The sequence below is a fragment of the Antennarius striatus genome, chromosome 14, assembly GCF_040054535.1.
Source record: "Antennarius striatus isolate MH-2024 chromosome 14, ASM4005453v1, whole genome shotgun sequence".
NCBI classification, from domain to species: Eukaryota; Metazoa; Chordata; class Actinopteri; order Lophiiformes; family Antennariidae; genus Antennarius; species Antennarius striatus.
This window is the reverse complement of record NC_090789.1, coordinates 426,697-446,696: the sequence shown is the minus strand read 5'-3', so window position 1 is coordinate 446,696 and position 20,000 is coordinate 426,697. Positions and strand designations below refer to the sequence as shown.

Sequence of the window (20,000 nt, the reverse complement as noted above, 5' to 3'; positions counted from 1 at the left end):
GTCCCGGCGCTGCTGCAGTGCGTCCTGCTGCCCTTCTGCCCCGAGAGCCCCCGCTTCCTGCTCATCAACCTCCAGCAGGAGGAGCAGGCACGCAAAGGTAGGCCCGCCCCAGACAACCCAACAGATCCATAATAGAACCCAACAGATCCATAATAGAACCCAACAGATCCATAATAGAACCCAACAGATCCATAATAGAACCCAATAGATCAATAATAGAACCCAATAGATCAATAATAGAACCCAACAGATCAATAATAGAACCCAACAGATCAATAATAGAACCCAACAGATCAATAATAGAACCCAATAGATCAATAATAGAACCCAACAGATCCATAATAGAACCCAACAGATCCATAATAGAACCAAAAGAACCCAATAGAGTCAAAGAGAACCCAAAAGAACCCAATAACCATAATAGAATTGAAGAGAACCAAAGATAACCCAATGGAACCATAGTAGAACACAACAGAACTCAATAAAACCAAAGAGAACCCAGCAGAACCCAACAGAATCATAGTAGTCCATAATAGTCCTTGAACAGGTGGAAGCATCTGCTCCGCCTCAACTCTAAGGGACCGCCCACTTCTGGTGGCCTCATCAAACAGACATTAAAGGTCAGACCGACATCCCATAATAACAGGAAGGCCTTTCAGAAGACCAGATGTCACGTGACTCATGGTGCGTCCACCGGGGGTTAACGAGTGTTTGCGTGTTTGTTGACAGTGCTGGTGCGTCTCCGTGGCAGCGAGGACGTAAACAAAGACATGCAGGAGATGAAGGAGGAGAGCGCCAAGATGGCGCAGGAGAAGAAGGTGACCATCCTGGAGCTGTTCCGCTCGCCGGCGTACCGCCAGCCGCTGCTGATCGCCGTCATGCTGCAGCTGTCCCAGCAGCTGTCGGGCATCAACGCGGTGAGACACGCCCCCGCGCCCTCGCGCCAACAGCACGGGCGTGGCCCCGCCGCTCTGACCCCCCTCTACCTGTCCCCAGGTCTTCTACTACTCCACCGGCATCTTCAAGTCCGCCGGCGTCAAGCAGCCCATCTACGCCACCATCGGCGCCGGCTTCGTCAACACCGTCTTCACCGTGGTTTCCGTGAGTGACGTCTGTTCGCGTCTGTTCTTGCATGAGGTTTTAGGTTTGGGCCCACCCCCCGAGGTCGTGACTCCACCCCCCTGTGTTTGACCTCCAGCTCTTCCTGGTGGAGAAGGCGGGACGGAGGACTCTGCATCTCCTAGGACTGGGTGGGATGGCGGTCAGCGCCGTGGTCATGACCGTCGCCCTCCTGATGGTGCGTTCAGCCACGCCCTCCTGCTAAGCTAGCATGTGTGTTAGCGAAGCTCAACTAGTTGAGCAAAGCTAGCGTGCATGTTAGCGTAGCACAGACATGAAAGCCCAGACCACTTGACGTGAGGTTGTTGTTGGTTTGGCCCCGCCCACCTCAGAGCGGCGGCTAATGGCTCAGCGGCTATCTGCTAACTGTCTGGTGGCTAATGGTGTCCTTCCGTCCGAGCAGAAACACATCATCCAGATGAGCTACGTGGCGATCACCGCCGTCATGGTGTTCGTGGCGATGTTCGAGATGGGCCCCGGTCCAATCCCATGGTTCATTGTGGCGGAGCTGTTCTCCCAGGGGCCCCGCCCGGCCGCCATGGCCGTGGCCGGATGCTGCAACTGGACAGCCAACTTCCTGGTTGGGATGAGCTTCCCCAAACTGGAGGTGAGGAAGCGGCTTTGACGTCTTCTTATCTCCATAGCAACAAGAGAACATTTCCACTCCGTCCCTCCCTGTCCTCCCCAGGAGCTGTGTGGGCCGTGGGTCTTCCTCATCTTCGTGGGCTTCCTCGTCATCTTCTTCATCTTCACCTTCCTAAAAGTCCCGGAGACGCGGGGGAAGACATTCGAGGAGATCGCCCGCTGCTTTAGCAACGCCCCGCCCCCCGGCTCCGCCCCCCTGCAGGAGCCTCCCCCCGGTGCAAGCAATGCCGCGACACACCCCCCTTCACCGGACAAAGAGAAGGTCCCACTGGTGGAGGCGCCGGCGACAGCCCCGCCCCCAGCAGCTGAGAACACGCCCCTAGACAAATCAAACCCCGCCCCTCAGGAGAGCGTGTAGTCGTTCACACAGGAAGTAGATTTCAGTCTCTGATCACACCGTAGAACCGTAGGAAGTCTTTTATTTTGTAATAGAGCAGCTCTATCGTTCTTCTCTACACGTCCTTGAAGGGAGGCGGTCGCGGTATCACGCCACCGAGACCACGCCCACTCGTCACGCGTGTCCAATCAGGACAAACCAGTTCACAGAGACGTCTCCCGCTTCCCCCACTCTAGATGTTTCAGTGTATGTGTCGTAGTTGTGTCGTCGTGCCCACCCTGTTGTGATTGGACGGGTCTATAAGGTCAAAGTTGAAGCTCCGCCTCCGGAGCTTCTCAGTGATGCCAAAGTCAAGAACCTGAATCGTTCTCGGGTGAAAACGACCTCGATGAGAGAAACCACCCGCCGGACGGCCGCTCGCGTTCGTGTTTAACCATCGACTGTTAGCTTGTTAGCGGGTTAGCGGCGTGCTGGTTACTGTGGGCGGGGCCTTCTGAATGTTTACTGTGGATGTAGCTCGAGGCGTTCTAACATGTGATCGGCGTGCTCGTAGGGTTTCCGTTGAAGTTCAGTTTGTTTCTGCTCTTCCTGCTTCATTCAGTATTAACTTTATTTAAATTTATTTATTATCTTTAGTAGTTACTGGCTGAGGCGCTGATAGATGTTAGCTTATTTATTGGACGTAAAGATTGTGGACTAAAGGTTTATGTCTATTTTTTGTTGAAGAGAGTATTTATTACATAGAAAAGGACTTTTATATAAAGTATATAGTAGTAATATATATATATATATATAATATTATAAAGCCCCAAACATGGAGGTCTGCTTTGAATCACGACGAGCTGGGCTGTCGATAGCGACCCCATCTATTTATATGCACTTTGTTAGCGTTAGCGCCTCAGACGGCGACATAAAGCCATTAGCACGACGCTGCTTCACATCAGATTAGTAATAAATAAATACTATATTAGTTGTGTGTTCGTCTGACCAGACGCTCATTAGAATAAAGAGTTGATCAAACTACACAATGTAGAAGCTAATAATGAGTAGCCGCGACTGAAAGGAAAATGCTAATATAGCATAAATTATGGGTAAGCTAACTGTTCATCTTATTTATTTTATTTATTTAACAGTTTTTCCATAAAGGGCGGCGTGACTGCTAGCTGATGCTATTGTGTTAGCTACATTACTGTATTATGGGCTGTGTTTCACATGTTAGCGGTATGCTAAATTTTCTTCCAAAATGAAAGCCAGCCATCAGCTGACACACAGTGCGCTACATTAGCTAGCCTAGCTTGTGCCACGAAAACTGGACTTGCACTCAAACAAGTGTTTAACAATCTAGAGTATATAATCTGTATCCACCGTAAGATTAGCAACGTTAGCTGGAAATGAACTAGCATTCTTCAGTAAACGTGTTGTTGTTAACAGTACTATGCTAAAACGACAGTAACACATTTACTATTAGCTAAACTCTTCCTAGCTAGCCCCTCGCTAGCCCCTCGCTAACGAGCTCCTTGAATGCGTCAGTCCTTCTAGGAGTTCTAAATTGATTATTTCGTTTGGGGTCAACTTTGACGTGATTGGTCGGTCTGGACTCGTGCGCCGTTGTGATTCATGTGAAACGTGTTTGTGTAGCATGTTTGTTGTGTGTTGAAGCTCCGCCTCCGGAGCGTGTTCTGATGTTCCGTCATTAATTCACTGCGTTGAGATGAATATTTGTGGCTCCAGGTTGTTGTCACACCTTCAGGCTCACCTGAAGCCATTTAACACAATGCATTCTGGGAAGTCCTGGTTGATCAAACAATCCGCTCACCGAGAAATCCGGAGATTTTCAACCCACAAATCTTTTATTTCTTGACGTGAACCCGGGTGTTCACTGAGAGCCCCTCCCCCGCTGATGAAAGTGTAATCAGATTACTCTGTTTAACCCTTCATTAACTCTTTGTGTGGACGTCTATTTCCTGTCTCCACGTCGTCCACAGGCTTCCTCTGCTGTAGATCCAGCTGTTTGTTTGTTTGTTTGTTGTTTTGATGTGATGCTTTTGATTGATGATCGATTGTTGCTGTTATTTCAATCATTGTGATCGGATGTTTGATGCTCACCTGCCTTACGCCGTTACCGTGTGTCACGCTTCTGTTCTGAAGATGATGTCAGCCTCTTCCTCTTAAAGGGACAGTCCACTTCCTCTTAAAGGGACAGGCCACGTCCTCTTAAAGGGACAGTCCACTTCCTCTTAAAGGGACAGTCCACTTCCTCTTAAAGGGACAGTCCACTTCCTCTTAAAGGGACAGTCCACTTCCTCTTAAAGGGACAGGCCACCTCCTCTTAAAGGGACAGTCCACTTCCTCTTAAAGGGACAGTCCACTTCCTCTTAAAGGGACAGGCCACCTCCTCTTAAAGGGACAGTCCACTTCCTCTTAAAGGGACAGTCCACTTCCTCTTAAAGGGACAAGCCACCCTGAAACCCGTAAACATGAGTGGAAACTCTTTAGCTAAACACAAATGTTAGCTCAGTTAGCATAATTAGCTAGTGTCGTGGGTCTACGTCAATACGAATCTTGAATACAAACTTTTCAAAGCATCCGTACTGAGTTTGTAGCGATAGCTAGCATGTTTAACTCAACATTAAATTAACATTAAATTATAAATAATGCATCCATTCTGATGATGAAATGAGAAATTTCAGATTCAACCTACAATTCTGAGAATTTTGTCAAAATTCTGAGACTTTTCCTGTCGTCTTACTGTTCTTAATTTAATTTCTAAATAAAATCTGGACATCTGACTCAGCACGAAAACACACCAACGATGGGGCGTGGCGAACTGTCCCTTTAATGACACACCCTACATGTGACGTCAGAAGTCACCTGATGTGATGGAAGTGAGGATTTAAGAATAACAAAGACTCCTCTCATCTGATTGGTTCTACCTGAACAGGTGACTGATGCTTTAACGTGACTCGTGTTTGTGCCGAAGTACCGGAAGTACCGTTGTGAAATAAACACTCATCATGGAAGACAGGCTGGAGTGCTGAGTCACGCTTATTGTCACCAGTCTGGATGTGATCATTCATTCATTCATTCATTCATTTATTCATTCATTCATTTTCTACCGCTTCATCCGCCGCAGCGGGGAGCTGGAGCCTAACCCAGCTGACAGGGCGTTAGGCGGGGGACACTCCGGGGGAGACGCCAGTGCACCGCGGAGGTGATCAACACTCCTTTAAAAATCGATAGGAGACTTATTGGTGACGTCATCCACAATTATAGAAATTTTAGAGTATTAGAGGTTGTTCTTTGACATCACAAACATGTAATAAAAACCCTAAATAATCATTTCATATTGATTTTAATGAGCACGATCAGACCGGATGTGTCAATAAAGTTTATTTTGAACTAAAGCTTTATTTTACACCTGCTCCTGAGCGGACGGGTCCCCGGCTCCGTGAGGGAGGTGGGGGCGTGGCTGACGCGGCGTCGCGCTGTACGTCATCGCCTCGCGCCGGAAAAGACATCGGAGCAGCCAAGGGGGCGTTGCCCTCCGACAACACATCAGCTGCGGACCCGTCGGGAGAGAAGCTCCGCCGCCGCGGCCGTCCTTACAGCGGGCTCACGGAGCAGCGTCGCCTGGATCCGGAGGCCGCTCAGCCGCTCGGAGGCGTTCAGCAGCGGCAGGAGGAGGCCGCGAGGGCCGCAGCGGGGACGGTAAGGACGGGCACTGTCACCGCCAGCATCCGGGTGCTGGCGGGAGTAGCCTCCGATGCTAAGTGGTCCAACATGGAGGGAAGCTAGCCGCAGCTAACAGCAGCTAGCATGGATCACAGGGGATGAGGAGGAGGATGAAGCTGGTGTGTGTTTGTGTGTGTCTGTGTGTGTGTGTCTGTGTGTGTGTGTGTGTGTGTGTGTGTGTGTGTGTGTGTGTGTGTGTCTGTCTGTCTGTCTGTGTGTGTGTGTCTGTGTGTGTGTGTGTGTGTGTGTGTGTGTGTGTGTGTGTGTCTGTCTGTGTGTGTGTGTCTGTGTCTGTGTGTGTGTGTGTGTATGTGCTTGGTTGTTTGGTTGTTTGTGTGACAGAGTGGGGATGAATAATAAAATACTGCTTATACTAGTACTAATAATACTAATAATGCTACTAATAATAATGATTATAATACTGGTAGTCCTCAACATACAAACACAACTGGTTCCTAGAAGTTCTTCAGTTGTTATTTTTTACATTTCAATCCATTGTTTCCATCTGAGGTAATTTAAATGTCAGTACTACCCTAAATACTAAAGCAATGGGATTATTACTCTAAATACTATAGTTCTATTCCCTCAGACTGACCAGAAACAATAATGCTGATGTCACTTCCTGTTCACCAATTCAGACACGCCCCTTTATGTTTGATGACTGTTTGATGTTGTTAAGTTTCTCAGTTAATCTACCAATAGTTAACATCAACTAGAAAACATTCAGAGTTCAGCGTTAGCGTCAGTTAATGCTTCCTGACAGAAACCTGACCCAGAAACATTGGTTCCTACATCATTTAGTTCCTACAGGAGGACAACATTAGTTCCTACATCATTTAGTTCCTACAGGAGGACAACATTGGTTCCTACATCATTTAGTTCCTACAGGAGGACAACATTGGTTCCTACATCATTTAGTTCCTACAGGAGGACAACATTGGTTCCTACATCATTTAGTTCCTACAGGAGGACAACATTGGTTCCTACATCATTTAGTTCCTACTGGAGGACATCATTGGTTCCTACATCATTTAGTTCCTACAGGAGGACAACATTGGTTCCTACATCATTTAGTTCCTACTGGAGGACAACATTGGTTCCTACATCATTTAGTTCCTACAGGAGGACAACATTGGTTCCTACATCATTTAGTTCCTACAGGACAACATTGGTCCCTACATCATTTAGTTCCTACAGGAGGACAACATTGGTTCCTACATCATTTAGTTCCTACAGGATAATCCAGACGTGTGCGTTTGATTGACGCTCCTCTGCTTCCTCTGCAGCCATGGAGACGGACGGAGACCAGAATCAGCAGGGGGCCTCGACCAATGGGAGCGCATCGTCAGGGACGAGCTCCCGCCCCTCCCCCATGACATCCATGTCCCTGTATGAACGACAGGCGGTGCAGGTGGGTGTCAAATAAGACTGGCTGTAGGAGGTGGGCGTGGCCTCCTCCCCCGGGCCCTCCTGCTGACCCGTGTCCTGCCCCCCCAGGCGCTGCAGGCGCTGCAGAGGCAGCCCAATGCCGCCCAGTACTTCCAGCAGCTGATGCTGCAGCAGCAGATCAACAACGCCCAGCTGGCCGCCGTGCAGCAGGTAAAGGTGTGTGCTCAGGCCCCGCCCCCTCACCACAGGGGAGGGGCTGTGTGTGAAAGTAGCTTCAGAAACAAACCTGTGTGACACGGCCGTCCCTCCCCCCCAGGCGACCCTGGCGGCCGGTCGTCAGTCCAGCCCGCCCAGCAGCGGCTCCTCCCAGACCACCATCACCACAGCTGTACGTGTTGCCACGGTTACAACAAGCCCCCCTCCGCCCCCCCAGCTCAGACTGTTTTTTTTTCTTTGATAGGTCGGCGTGACGTCCGGGTCCTCAGCCAGCAGTCGGCCCCTGGGCGCCACGGCAACATCCACCATCAGCCAATCGGTGCTGCTGAGCGGGTCGGCGGGGGGGCAGGGCCAGATGTACCTGAGGGTGAGTGTCCGCTCGCCTGGGGGGGTCGGTGTGTGGCTAACGGCTCACCCCCCCCTTTCCCGCAGGTCAACCGGTCCCTGAGGGCCCCCATCTCCTCGCAGCTCATCTTCATGCCTGGCAGCACGGCAACTGCTGCCGTGGCAACCGTCGCCCAGCAGCCCCCAGCTCAGCAGGAAGTCACCCCCGCTTCCTCCTCCAGCAGCCAATCAGACAACGACCAGGTTGGTGAGGGGCGGGACTCCATTGACTTCCTGTTTGTAGCGGGAGCTGCTCTGATTGGCTGCCTCTCTGACCCCGCCCCCAGGTGCAGAACCTCGCCCTGAGGGGCGTGTCCTCCAGCAAAGCCGTCGGCGTCAAGGTGGAGGCTCCGGACCGGAGCGACGGCCCCGCCCCCTTCTCACTGGTGCAGCCCCCCCACCAATCACATTCCCCGTCTCCCACCAAGCCACACCCCCAGCCCCCGCACATCAAGATCCCCACGTACCCCCAGCCCGCCCACCTGAAGCCCCACCCACCCTCCTCCCCCTCCATCCCTCTGTCCCAGCTGCTGCTCCACGGCCCCCCCCGGACCCTCAGCGCGGCCCCCCCGGCGGCGCACACGCTGGTGCTCACCTCTAGCTCCGCCCCCCAGCCCCACAGCTATCCCGTCGGCACGGCGACCCTCAAGCCGGCGTCGGGCGCCCAGACGCTGGTGGTGCAGCCCCTCCAGCAGGCGGACAGGGGGGGGCCGGGGGCGGGGCCTGTCCCCATCCAGCCCAAAGCGCTGCAGGGTCTACGGCTGCCCCTGCAGCTGCCTGCGCGGAACCCCCCGCCCATCCTCCCCGCCCCCACCCCACCCGGCGGCCCAGCCCAGCCCCCCCCAACGCCGCACATCCCTGTCCAGATCGTGGGGGCAAGGCAAAGCACCCTGGGAAGCCCCCAGGCGCTGGCGCTTGCGCGGGGCAGCCAGGAGGGGGCGGCGGTTCTCACCGTGGTGGCGTCTATCGCCTCCAGGGAGGGGGGCGTCGGGGCCAGGGGGGCGGGGCTGAAGGCGCCCCAGGAGGTGCCGCCATTGGCTCAAGTCTCTCAGGTGCATCCGCAAGCCAATCAGAGCGCAGGACAGGGTCAGAACGGGCAGCTGGCATCAAGCCCCGCCTCCTCCCAGCCCCCCACCGCCGCCGCGACACGTCCCTCAGTCTCCGTGGCAACAGAGGAGCAGAGAGGAACGGCCGGCGTCACCGCCAACGGAGAGGCAACAGGAAGTCAGACGCCACAGGTCAGCTGATCGATGATGCGTTTGTTTGTTTACGTTGGAGATCACATGACCTGCACCTCCTGGGGCTTCTGGGTAACCACCCTGCTCCTGTTGGTTTCCTCAGGGGAAGCAGCTGATTGGCTCCTTAAAACGAAAATGTGACTCCAAGTCGGCCAATGACGAAGATGGCCCCTCCCCTCCACGGCTCCAGCCAATCAAAAGCCACGCCCCGGCGCTCCCGGCCAATCCTGTCGAAGCAGGTATCTGAGAGGATGTTTGATGTGGTCTGGTTGCTAGGAGACGACGTTGACTTCTCCCCCCCCCCCCAGGGTCCGTGGCTCCGCCCCCTTCCTCCTCCTCCCCCCCGGGGCTGATGGCGTCGCGTCGGGTGTCCATCCAGGGCGAGAGGGCGCCGCCCCCCCAGGCAGTGGTGAAGCCCAGCGTCCTCACGCACCTCATCGAGGGCTTCGTCATCCAGGAGGGGGCCGAGCCGTTCCCGGTGAGGAGGGGCCCGTTTGGCCGCGCCCTGTGGGGCCCGGGCCCCACCCTGACCGCCGTTTGTGTTCTGCAGGTCTGCGGTTCCGTCAAGGACCCGGCTGGGGAGGACCTAACCAACGACGGCCCGGACAACAACCAGTCAGACACCGTAACCACGGCAACAGGTGAGATCAATGCTCAGAAGCCTTCCAGGCAGGGTTGAGGGGCGGGGCGACCCACAGGAGCCGGAACCCCCCCACACACGTGTTGGCGGATGGACGCGTCAGTGAGACCGGATCTCATTCGTGTGTTCTGACTAATTGTTTACGTAACTTATGAATAATTAATTATTCACAGTGAACTCTGTGTTTCTATTGGTTGATAAAATGTGTTTATTAATGAGTTTTTTTCCAGACTGAACCGACTAAACTGGTCTCAGGTTCCGCTGTGGGTTTCCTTTAATGTGGGACTTGGTTTGAAGGCAGGGCTCCAGTCCTCCAGCGGTGGGGGCGGGGCTCTGGCGGTGGGGGCGTGGCTCCACTCACCTGTGTGTGTCCCTGCAGTGCTGCGCTGTGAGTACTGTCAGGACGTCGCTCCTGCCAGCCAGTTCCGGGGCACCAAACGCTTCTGCTCCATGTCCTGTGCCAAGAGGTACCTCAGCACCGACCCGACACCCTCGCTGCGGTCTCCATGGAGACCAACGCCACACCGGCGGGGGGGCAACCTCGCAATGGCACGCCGTTGGTCTCCATGGAGACCACAGCGGCATCCTTCCAGAGCATGTGTGTGTCCTCCGGCGGTCGGGTTCGGGTCGCACGCCGTCTCCATGGCGACCGGTCTCGTTAGCTTCTGAATCAGTTAGCCAGCTAGCTCAGAGCTTCCTGCAAGCAGAGCAGCAGCTGTTAGCTAACAGCTAAACGAGTCCAGCTAACGACCCGTTTCGGGCCCCGCCTCTGGCGCCGGACCGGGATCTACTCCTGTTAGCAGCATCAATCCGCTAGCAGGTAGCTGCTAGCCGCCATCCTGTGCCTGCCGGATGGCGTCGACCCGACCCCACTCCACCCGTCTGTCTGTTGTCGGTTCTGTGAAGCATTTGTTGTGTTGTGTAAAGATGTGCTCCGCCCACATTGTTTGAGCCGGCGTGTGATTGGCCGGTTTGTTGTGTCGCTGTGGCTTCAGTTCCGTCTCGGTGTGTGTTGGTTCTGCAGGTACAACGTCAGCTTCAGGCAGAGCTTCAGCGCGCGCCAGGCTCAGGGTCACGCCCCGGGTCAAGGTCAGGATCAAGGTCAGCTCTCCAACTCTGACGAGGAGGGCGGAGTCGTCAGGCGCCGCGTCCCCCGCCGGACCAGCTCAGAGATCGCAAGCGCCAGAATCGCCGGGAGGCCACTTCCTGTCAAGGTGAGGCGGGGCGATTCGTGCCGATCTAAAGCCACACCCCTTGGGGGTCAGCCTGCGCCCGCTCCCATTGGCTGGTTGGTGACTTTAGCGTTAATATTTCCCTCGGCCCCTGAACGCAGCTCCATGACAATGAATGGACGGGTGTCCACAAACATTTGGCCACAGGGAAGAAAAGAAAAATAATCTGTTAGTTGTGTGTGTGACCTCCTCCTCTTCCTCCTCCTCCTCTTCCTCCTCTTCCTCTTCCTCCTCTTCCTCTTCCTCTTCCTCCTCTTCCTCCTCCTCTTCATCCTCCTCTTCCTCCTCTTCCTCTTCCTCCTCTTCTTCCTCCTCCTCCTCCTCTTCTTCCTCTTCCTCCTCTTCTTCCTCCTCCTCCTCCTCCTCTTCCTCTTCCTCTTCCTCCTCTTCTTCCTCCTCTTCCTCTTCCTCCTCTTCTTCCTCCTCCTCTTCCTCCTCCTCTTCCTCCTCCTCCTCCTCAGTGCCGGTCAGAGTCCAGTCACTCGGAGGAAGACTCCAGTGGGGAGGACGATGAAGACGACCCCCTGTCTCTCTCTCCGTCCTCCTCGGTTTCCTGCCACCAGCCGCCCCCCCTCCCGCCCCAGAGCTCCGCCCCCGGCGGCCTGCCTGCGAGCCCTGGCCAATGGAGCGTGGAGGAAGTGTCGCGGTTCATTTCCTCTCTGCAGGGTGAGGAGAACGCCAGCTTGACGACCGAACGGGGGCCCCCCTGGGGTCACCTTGAGGCCCCGCCCCTAACGTTCCTCGTCTTCCTCCAGGCTGCGAGGAGCTGGCGTGTCACTTCCTGTCGCAGGAGATCGACGGCCAGGCGCTGCTGCTGCTGAGGGAGGAGCACCTGATGTCCACCATGAACATCAAGCTGGGCCCCGCCCTAAAGATCTGCGCCCACATCAACAGCCTGAGGGACTGAGCCCCGGAGGCCCCACCCCCTGGCCTCTGGGCTCACCAGGAACTGTTTGTGGAGCCGTCCCGCCAGACAATGAGGTACACTTCCTGACCCCGACCCACCGGGGGGCGCCACCACGGCCCCCCGACTGATTGTCCACTCTTGATTTCCACCTCGTGCACGGGGGCGTGTCCCCTCAAGCCTCGCCCACAGACGGCGTGATCCCATTTGGGTTTTCTGATGTGTCGTCTCGGTGTCACATGTTTGGACGACCCAATGACACGAGACGGGTGTTAATGTTCAAAAAAGGGCGTTGCCGAGACGGGTGTATTTAAATAGTTCCTCCACAAGGGGGCGGTAGTCAACAAAACGCTGCCAGCAGAAGCACGTTAGCTAGACCCATGTTAGCTAGCCCCACGTTAGCTAGTCCCATGTTAGCTAGCCCCACGTTAGCTAGCCCCTGTTAGCTAGCCCCTGTAGATGAAACAAAGGACGGTTAAACCGTCCAATCACATCACACGCTGTTACACGAAGCAGGAAGTAAACAGGAAGTACACATTCCTTTGAGCGGTGAGATAACAGCAGCTCCGCCCCCTTTCGGCTGTGTTTCTGTGACGTGACGCCGCCCCCAACTGGGTGGGTGGGATTTATTTATTGTGGGATGGAAGAGGCGGGGCCATGTTTTTATGGTTTTTTTTGCTGAATAATGATTGTTTTGCACTGTAAAAGAATTTAAAAGGGATTTTCTGATTCTGTTGCCGAAAACGTGGTGGACACGCCCAATCTGGAGGCGTGGTTTAAACCGTCGGCATGAAGGTCGTTTGGTTGGAGCGTCGGGTCTACAGGGTCCAGTTAGCATCCAATTAGGGCATGTTAGCGTCCAGTTAGCATCCAGTTAGGGCCCAGTTAGGGTCCAGTTAGGGTACAGGGTACCAATGAAGATGTGACAGACATTGGACGTGTCTTCACAATGTGGGACTACTTCCTGTCGGGTGACGCTCAGCCCGTGGGGCGTGTCCGGGGCGCGGTGTTGGCTCGATTCTGTGAATTTTGTGAAATATTTAAGAAAAGCTGAAGCGGATGAAGAATCCGATAAATGTTGACATGAATTACCTTTAAGATTTGTTTGTGGACATCTGTCGGAAGCCACGCCCTTTATGTACTTTATTTAGTTTGACCCCGCCTCCATATTTAAATGAACATTAGGTTTGACCCCACCTTTTTATTTAAATGAGAATTATTAATTTTGACCCCGCCTTTATATTTAAATGAACTTTAGGCTTGACTCCGCCTTTATATTTAATCAGCAGTATTGTGACTCCGCCCTTATATTTAAATGAACAGTATTCATTTTGAGCCCGCTGTCGACTGGTTTCTCCTCTCTGTGAACCTTGTGGCCTTTCTCATGAGGATTGTGTTTTTTAACTTTTCATATCATTCCTTCTTTTATATTAATGCTTAGTTTTTTATAAATGTATTTCCAGTGAAGACATCGGATTGGTTGCCTTTCAAAAAAACCCCAAAAGGTCAATAATAGTAGACCTGGATGAAGGAGCAGCCGTCTTCCTCGTAGCTTTGTCCCTGGCGTGTAGCTCTCAGCGTTGCGTAGCTTCTAGCTAGCTGTCTTTAGCTTATTGTTGGTGCCGTCGCTGTTCCAGGTCGTTTTGATAACTGTGATGACGTCATCGTCACCCCAGGATTTTGAAGTGATGGTCCCCAAAACGACTTGATAAGAACGATTTAAAGCAGGGGTGGCAAACCAGCGGCCCCAGGGCCTATTTCGGCCCAGGGCCGATTTCAGCCCGGGGGCCGCCGGTTTGCCACCCCTGCTTTAAATCGCTCTTATTCTGCAAAACAAGTTTTTTATTTTTATCTCGGCTGCTGTGGAATCAGAACATCTTAACTTGCAATAATCCAAAATCCTGGAGGGACGGCGTTTCCATGGAGAGGCTAACGATTCTGTCCTGCTAATAAATAATCAGCTGTTTTACAACTAATGTCTGACTTTGTATTTGTGATTTTCACCGTCATGTCTCAGGAAGTCGTTTTCCGTTACACGTTAGCCAACACCAACTTCAAGTCTTATTTTACCAATTCATTTATTCCAAAAGTCATGGATGATTTATTCTCCTTCATAAGAATCTAAGTTCAAATTCAAAAAACTTTATTAGTCCCTTCTGGGTAATTGGAAGCACATGAAGGGGGATAGTGTAAAACATACAGTGTAAATGTAAAGTGTAAACATAAACAATAAACACAGATATTAAACAACAAATATAAATATACATACAATGCTAATGTTAAATAATAATTCAGAACCCAGGTAGTTTAGAACCTAATTTGTTCAAACCTGATGGGTTATTTAGTTCAGAAACTAGTTAGTTCAAAACTCAGTGAGTTAGGCTCTAATTAACAATGTTTGGAACTATTTGATTAAAAACCTGGTGGCTTAATTAGTTCAAAAACTGGTTATTTTAAAAACCTAGTTTAAAGCATAGTCTGAAACCTAAATAATAATATATGTTAAATTATAATTAATGTAACAAACGGTGTAAACATGTAAACATTATTTTTATCATTTGTTTGGATGTTGTGTAAAACACGATGTCAAAACCTATTTTCTTCATGTATTTAATACAAATCTTCTCCAGACGTCAGTCACGTGTTTCAATCTATCGTCATGACGACGGAGGAGAGGATGGCCACGATCGATTGGTACAAAGCCTAGCTTAGCCTAGCCTAGCCTGCCCCATAACCCCAGAGGGTCGTTGCACTAGCAGCCAATGAGTTAACAAACAGTATGCACTCATGTTATTCATTCATTCATATCCCACCCGACTGGGGGTGAGGCAGGGGACACTCTGGGTGTGACACCAGCGCACCGTGGAGCCATACAGATGCAGCCTTACGCACACACACACACACACCTGTACGGTTAATTCACCTGTAAGAAACCCAATATTCAGACACGTTAAACTGTTCTGTGGTACCAGTGGGACCCGTGTTTTAATTCCACAGATGCATGAATTCGGGAGGCGGGAGGAACCCACACCGACGCGGGGCGAACACGCCAACTCCATGCAATCAGGACCTGAACCCAGAACCTTGTTGCCACGGCGCTGCCTGCTGCACCGGCGTGCTGCCCCTCTGACAACTCACCAGAAAACACCACACCTCCAGCCTCGTGCTGCGGTGGGGTCTAACCTCTGGAACACGCATTGCTGCCCTGAGAGCTGGTTCAAATGAAGCGCTCGGGTTTTGAACCCACAAGGAAGCAGCCTTACCTCGGGAACCCGGCGGCGGACAACCTCTTGACCACAGACCTGCAGAAGGACACCAGGTGGCTCCTCCCGGTGGCTTTGGGCTTCTCCAGGTGCCGGACCAGAGACTGGATGATCAGTTCGTACAGATACTGTTTCCTGGAGCACATGAACATGAGCACCACCATACTGGTGCCCAAAGCTTTGCACAAGTCCTTGTGAACGGTCTTGGCGATCTGCTCGTGGTAGAGGGTATCTGCACCGACGACGATGCTGGAGCACCCCTGGATCCTGGCGCAGAGCATTTCTGTCAGACTGCTGGTGATCTCGTCATAGGTGTGAACGTCATCCAGCATGCACGGTTTATTGTCGATAATCCTGGCGACGACCGTTGCCATCATCTGGTAGCACTCCCTCTTGAAGTGGGCAGACAGTCGGTGGGCGGAGGAGGTCGAATCCTCTCCCCGTACGATCGCTGCCGGCTCCTCCCCCCACGAGGCGAGCCGGCTCCTTTCGGTTTCTGGGAGAATGACCTGGATCCCCTTGATCTTCTGCAGAGTCTGGCTGGCTTTGTCCTTGTCCGCTTGACTCATGTCGATCTGCTCGTTGAGCCATCGCTGGACCTGCTCCGTGAAGCTGCGCACCTCCTCGTCCACCTCCACGTACATGTGCAGGAGGTCCGAGCCGTTCTGGACGTGCTTGAAGATCTTGTCGTTCAGCCAGGTCTGGATGGATTGGACCGTGTAGCTGTCGTCTGCGATCTGTTTGTAGAGACACTCTTCGTCGACATTCTTCTTCTGGTCCTCCTGAGGATGGCTGATGGTCTCCACGTACGTATCCACGCTCTCAAGCAGATCAGAAAACGGTGGCTGTTCTTCGGGCTCTGGAGGCCTCACAAATCTGGCTCGAATCTTGGCCACGATCTTGATGACGGATTCCGTGGCAAACAGCCGTAAAATGAAGGCCTTGATCTTCCTCTCCACCCGTGTCCAGAAGGAGGGTTTCTTGGGTGACGGATGGGGGCTCCCGCTCCCCTCCCCCTTGTTCCCCTCTTGGATGATGTTGTGAATGTCCGACGCCACGCTTTCCGCCCGGCGCGAGGAGACGGACTCGAGCTGCTGGAACTCTTCTGGCGATAGGTCCTCTCTGACTCTCTCACAGGCGTCGCTGGACAGTTTGTCTAGGATGATCTTCACAGTCGCTTCGTCAGGGTTGCTGTTCCACAAGCACTTGAAGACACATTTATGAGCAAAGTTCTGCAGAACCTTGATGACGTGCTGGGCGATCCTGTTCAGCCGGTGGGTGTTCAGCTGGCTTTGTGGCGTTCTGCCATCGCCGCCTTCCACCTGGCTGGACAACATGGAGTTGACGGACTCGGCCACCTCTTTGGCCACCAGCACGTTGATCCTCTTGGCGCTATGGTGACTGCTAACCTCTGGAACACCCATCGCTTCTGTGAGAGCCAATGAAAGGTTATCGCCTAACGCTTCCCGAACTTTGGTGGCAGCGATGAGGCTGGTTGGGGTTTCGATGGAACCCCGGGAACCCGGGGTCTCAATGTCATGGCTCTCCTGAGATAGGTTCTCCATCGCTGTTTGATAAAAGTGGTTGGATAAGTCAAAGATCAGGTTAGTACACATGCTGGTGATGATGCTTTCTGTGTCCTGATCAATCTGCCCCAATTCAAAGTTCTGCCATTGTTCCTGGGGCAGCTGGCCCAAGCAGTCCTGGAAGACTTTGACCAGACTCTGTATCAGAACCGCCGACATACCCAGATCCACTTTCTCCTCCGGTGGAGAAACTGTGTTCTCTTGGTCTGCCATCAACCTGATCAGGGTTTGCATTCTTGGTGAACATCCTTCCACATTTCGTTTTATAATATCTCTTTCCCAAGACTTCAATAGAAGGTGTGGCTTTCAACCTCCAGAGTCCAAAGCTACAAAGCAGTGCAGACATCAAAGCCACCCCGCAACACGCAGGAGGCAGCCTAGCCCAGCCTAGCCTACAAGAGTCAACAGCCTAGTCTAGCATAGCCCATAACCCAGGAGAGTCAACAGCCTAGCATAGCCTAGCCTAGCCCCATAACCCAGGAAAGGCAACAGAAATGTCTCTGATGCTGACATCAAAGTCCTATTACAAGAGTAAAGCCACGCATAAAAATATAATGTCATGCTACTATGCTATAATCATGCTAATCAGTGGTCCGTTCACTGGTCTGTGACCTCCGACATCTTCTGTTTGCCTGAGTGACTTTCCTAGACAACAACACGCTAATGTTAGCAAGAGCAGGAAATGTGTTTTATTATATTAGCCTTTAAAAATGAACACATAAAAGGAATATTTACATTTAAAGTGATGCATCAGAATTCAAGACATTCCAATTTAGTAAAACTATAAAATCAAGAACTAATCACGATGTGCATTTTTCAGATCAACTTTTTTCGTTAGCCTTCATTCTCGGAGTCGTCTGCAGGTCTCAGCGCTCAGACTCAAAGCGGTCGAGTTCGTACGACTGAGTCCGGGTAGACTGATTGTGACCAATCAGAGGACGGCGTAGTTGTACGCCTCACCGTAGCCCGCCTCCCTCAGGTACTTCTCGATGTCCACCGGTTCCGGCACCCTGAGGACGGTGGTCCCGTTTGCGGATCTTTCTGCAGCTCGGAGCTTCTGGATGAGGTCAGTGGTGGACGGGCGCTGGTGGGCGTTCCAGTGGCAGCAGAACTTGATGATGGAGAACCTTCAGACCAGAGTTCAGCGTTAGCTCAGAACACGGGTCACGCGGGGCGGGTCAGAGTGGTGGTACCTGGACCTACAGGGTGTTGGAGCAGGCGGCGGGTCGCTGGAGGTGCTTCCCTCTCTGGAGGTACTGGAGAACCTCGGTGGCCAAAAGCTGAGCAAACGGCGGCTCGCCTGATCCACGGGAGGATTACAGTGATCCCTCGTTACTCACTGTTAACGCGTTCCAGGAAACACGCGAACAACGAATTCTGCGGTATTGTGAAGAACTTTTTTATTATTTTCGGTAACTTGCGCGGAGGCGGGCGACACTCACCCAGGGTGATCATTTCGTAGAGCAGGATGCCGAAGGACCATCTGTTGGAGGAGAGACCGTTAGACAGGAAGTGGTTAGCAGTAGCGGCTAACACGCCCCCTGGTGGTGGGCGGGGACACTCACACGTCGCTCCGCTGGCTGATGGCCCTCTTGCTGAGCACCTCAGGTGCCTGCCACTTCCTCAGCTCCATGTCGTCTGCGGCCGCCACCGGGTGGCGCTGCGCCCTCCTGCGGTAGGCCGACCCCAGCCCCCACAGTTTGGCTGTCAGATCTCCACCAACCAGAACGCAGCGAGCTCCCACGTTGCCATGGATACAGCTCTGACTGTGCAGGTATTCCTGACAGGGCAACAAGGGGCGTTAGCACGTTAGCAGTTTGTGGCTGCTATTGCTCTGTGCGGTGCCGTCCCGCTGGGCATCGACCAATCAGAGGCCTGTCTGGGGTGACCTGTAGTACCTGTTGGGGTCACATGGAACCACAGTGGAGCTGGTTCCCCACCAGTAGAACCAGGTACCAACTATACAAGTATTCTGGGGTATTACAGGAAGTATGGTTTTCCCGTTGCTATGGCGACTGCAGTACGACTGTGCTGCCCACTGACCCCGACAGGACAGGTGGAGGTGAACAGGAGGAGGGACAGACGGTGGTTCAACCAACCAGAGCGGAGGCCACTTGTCCCGCCATGATGAAGATCCTCTTCTCCGTCAGGTCACAGGGGGGGTCCGACCCCGGGTTGTCCTGCAGGGGGGAGGAGGAGGAGGTGAGGGTGTGTGTGATGCTGTGACTCTCTACTGCCCCCTAGGGTCAGGTGGAGGGAACAGCGGCGTGACAACCTTTCTGCATCGCCACAGGAAGCCCAGCAGGTCGCGCTGCTGCAGCTCCTCCACCACCATCATGAGGGGGGGCCGCACTGAGGCCACGCCCAGCAGCACGGGCAGGAAGGGGTGTGGCCCCAGGCCCGACAGGAAGGAGGCAAAGCCCAGGAAGTGCTGCTCCTCAGCGCTGTTGGCCGTTTCTGTGGGAGGAGACGGGACCGTTTGATCTGAGGTTATTATGGGATGTTTCTCTGACAGACGTCAGTACAGTCAGTCATACGAGCAGAACCTGTGTTGATAACATGAATATATGCATATATACATATGTAAACACATGTATGTGTGTGTGTGTATATACTGTATATATACGTACATATAAATAACATGTATATATACATATATACATATATGTATATTTTCATATATACTGTATGTGTATATATATATTGGTCGATCCGCATGAATATAGGTTTTATAAATATCTGTCTCTTGCTGGCGTCCCCCTTGACCTCTGACCTTTAGCCGCCCCTTTACCTCGGAGCACCCTGAGGACGACGCCCCTGCGGTCCATGCGGGCGCGGTAGAGGCTGACGCCGTCATCAGACTTCATGGAGAAGGTGGGCGCGAGGGGCGTGGCCTGGCTGAAGGCGCTGTGCTGCCTCTCTGTGGTCGTCGGCGGTACTGTAGGGGGCGGGGCCTGGCTGAAGGCGCTGTGCTGCCTCTCTGTGGTCGTCGGGGGTACTGCAGCAGGGGGGGGCTTGGCGTTGCGCAGCACCGGTTGGACGGCCATCGGCAGCTCCTCGTGTTCCAGCGGGTCGATCCCTGGGGGGGCTTTTGAGGGGGGGGACACGGAGGTGAGCAGAGCGTTCACCGCCACCTGATGTTAGCGCGATGTTAGCATGTTAGCTCACCGTCCACGCCCTGCAGGTGGTCCCGGTAGCTCGGCCTCTGCTTGCGGCTGTGGTGGGCGGAGCTAAAGACGCGAGTGAGCCCGCGGTGGGGGGCGTACCGTAGCACGCACAGCGTCACCATGGTAACCAGTGTGGACAGCACGAACA

At 53.1% G+C, this 20,000-nt stretch overlaps 3 protein-coding genes across 7 annotated transcripts in view; 2 read left to right on the top strand and 1 right to left on the bottom strand.

Moving 5' to 3' along the window:
* The window catches only part of LOC137607196 (solute carrier family 2, facilitated glucose transporter member 3-like), a 6,791-nt gene extending 4,113 nt beyond the window's left edge, over positions 1-2,678 (top strand). Inside the window, exons 5-10 of the mRNA XM_068332769.1 lie at positions 1-97; positions 730-917; positions 997-1,101; positions 1,199-1,297; positions 1,523-1,726; positions 1,808-2,678. The exon at positions 1-97 is cut by the window's left edge and continues 307 nt beyond it. Coding sequence (XP_068188870.1) covers positions 1-97; positions 730-917; positions 997-1,101; positions 1,199-1,297; positions 1,523-1,726; positions 1,808-2,122 — 1,008 coding nt within the window. The 3' untranslated portion in view covers positions 2,123-2,678. The remainder of the gene's footprint in view (positions 98-729; positions 918-996; positions 1,102-1,198; positions 1,298-1,522; positions 1,727-1,807) is intronic.
* A 2,954-nt stretch (positions 2,679-5,632) lies between these two features.
* LOC137607716 (polyhomeotic-like protein 1) lies at positions 5,633-13,806 on the top strand. Of its 3 annotated transcripts, XM_068333649.1 has the most exons (14): positions 5,633-5,809; positions 7,120-7,244; positions 7,331-7,438; positions 7,539-7,610; positions 7,683-7,805; positions 7,871-8,026; positions 8,110-9,060; positions 9,164-9,299; positions 9,369-9,538; positions 9,611-9,701; positions 10,080-10,166; positions 10,706-10,914; positions 11,394-11,598; positions 11,688-13,806. In XM_068333649.1, exons 2-14 carry the CDS (start codon positions 7,122-7,124, stop codon positions 11,837-11,839), a joined length of 2,583 nt encoding a protein of 860 aa, XP_068189750.1. In that variant the 5' UTR covers positions 5,633-5,809; positions 7,120-7,121; the 3' UTR covers positions 11,840-13,806. The 3 variants fall into 3 exon arrangements, with proteins under 3 accessions (XP_068189750.1, XP_068189749.1, XP_068189748.1); XM_068333648.1 differs by lacking the exon at positions 10,080-10,166 and having other exon boundaries at positions 7,331-7,432; positions 10,725-10,914; XM_068333647.1 differs by lacking the exon at positions 10,080-10,166 and having other exon boundaries at positions 10,725-10,914.
* Positions 13,807-17,351: 3,545 nt separating this feature from the next.
* The window catches only part of LOC137606900 (tyrosine-protein kinase STYK1-like), a 4,770-nt gene continuing 2,121 nt past the window's right edge, over positions 17,352-20,000 (bottom strand). Inside the window, exons 3-10 of one of the 3 annotated variants that reach the window (XM_068332220.1) lie at positions 19,854-20,000; positions 19,459-19,773; positions 18,961-19,142; positions 18,785-18,865; positions 18,251-18,465; positions 18,128-18,168; positions 17,889-17,985; positions 17,352-17,812 (exon numbers count right to left, since the gene is read on the bottom strand). The exon at positions 19,854-20,000 is cut by the window's right edge and continues 42 nt beyond it. In XM_068332220.1, coding sequence (XP_068188321.1) covers positions 17,617-17,812; positions 17,889-17,985; positions 18,128-18,168; positions 18,251-18,465; positions 18,785-18,865; positions 18,961-19,142; positions 19,459-19,773; positions 19,854-20,000 — 1,274 coding nt within the window. In that variant the 3' untranslated portion in view covers positions 17,352-17,616. Of the gene's footprint in view, positions 17,813-17,888; positions 18,025-18,127; positions 18,169-18,250; positions 18,466-18,784; positions 18,866-18,960; positions 19,143-19,458; positions 19,774-19,853 lie in introns of all 3 variants that reach the window. The other 2 variants (XM_068332221.1, XR_011037934.1) reach the window with 2 other exon arrangements.

Bases quoted from the DNA above. Each gene is read 5' to 3' on its own strand.
- LOC137607716 (XM_068333649.1), top strand. From the start codon at position 7,122: ATGGAGACGGACGGAGACCAGAATCAGCAGGGGGCCTCGACCAATGGG. The intron at 9,702-10,079 runs GTGAGATCAATG...GTGTCCCTGCAG, and splicing joins CACCGTAACCACGGCAACAG to TGCTGCGCTGTGAGTACTGT. The intron at 10,167-10,705 runs GGTACCTCAGCA...AGTTCCGTCTCG, and splicing joins CTCCATGTCCTGTGCCAAGA to GTGTGTGTTGGTTCTGCAGG.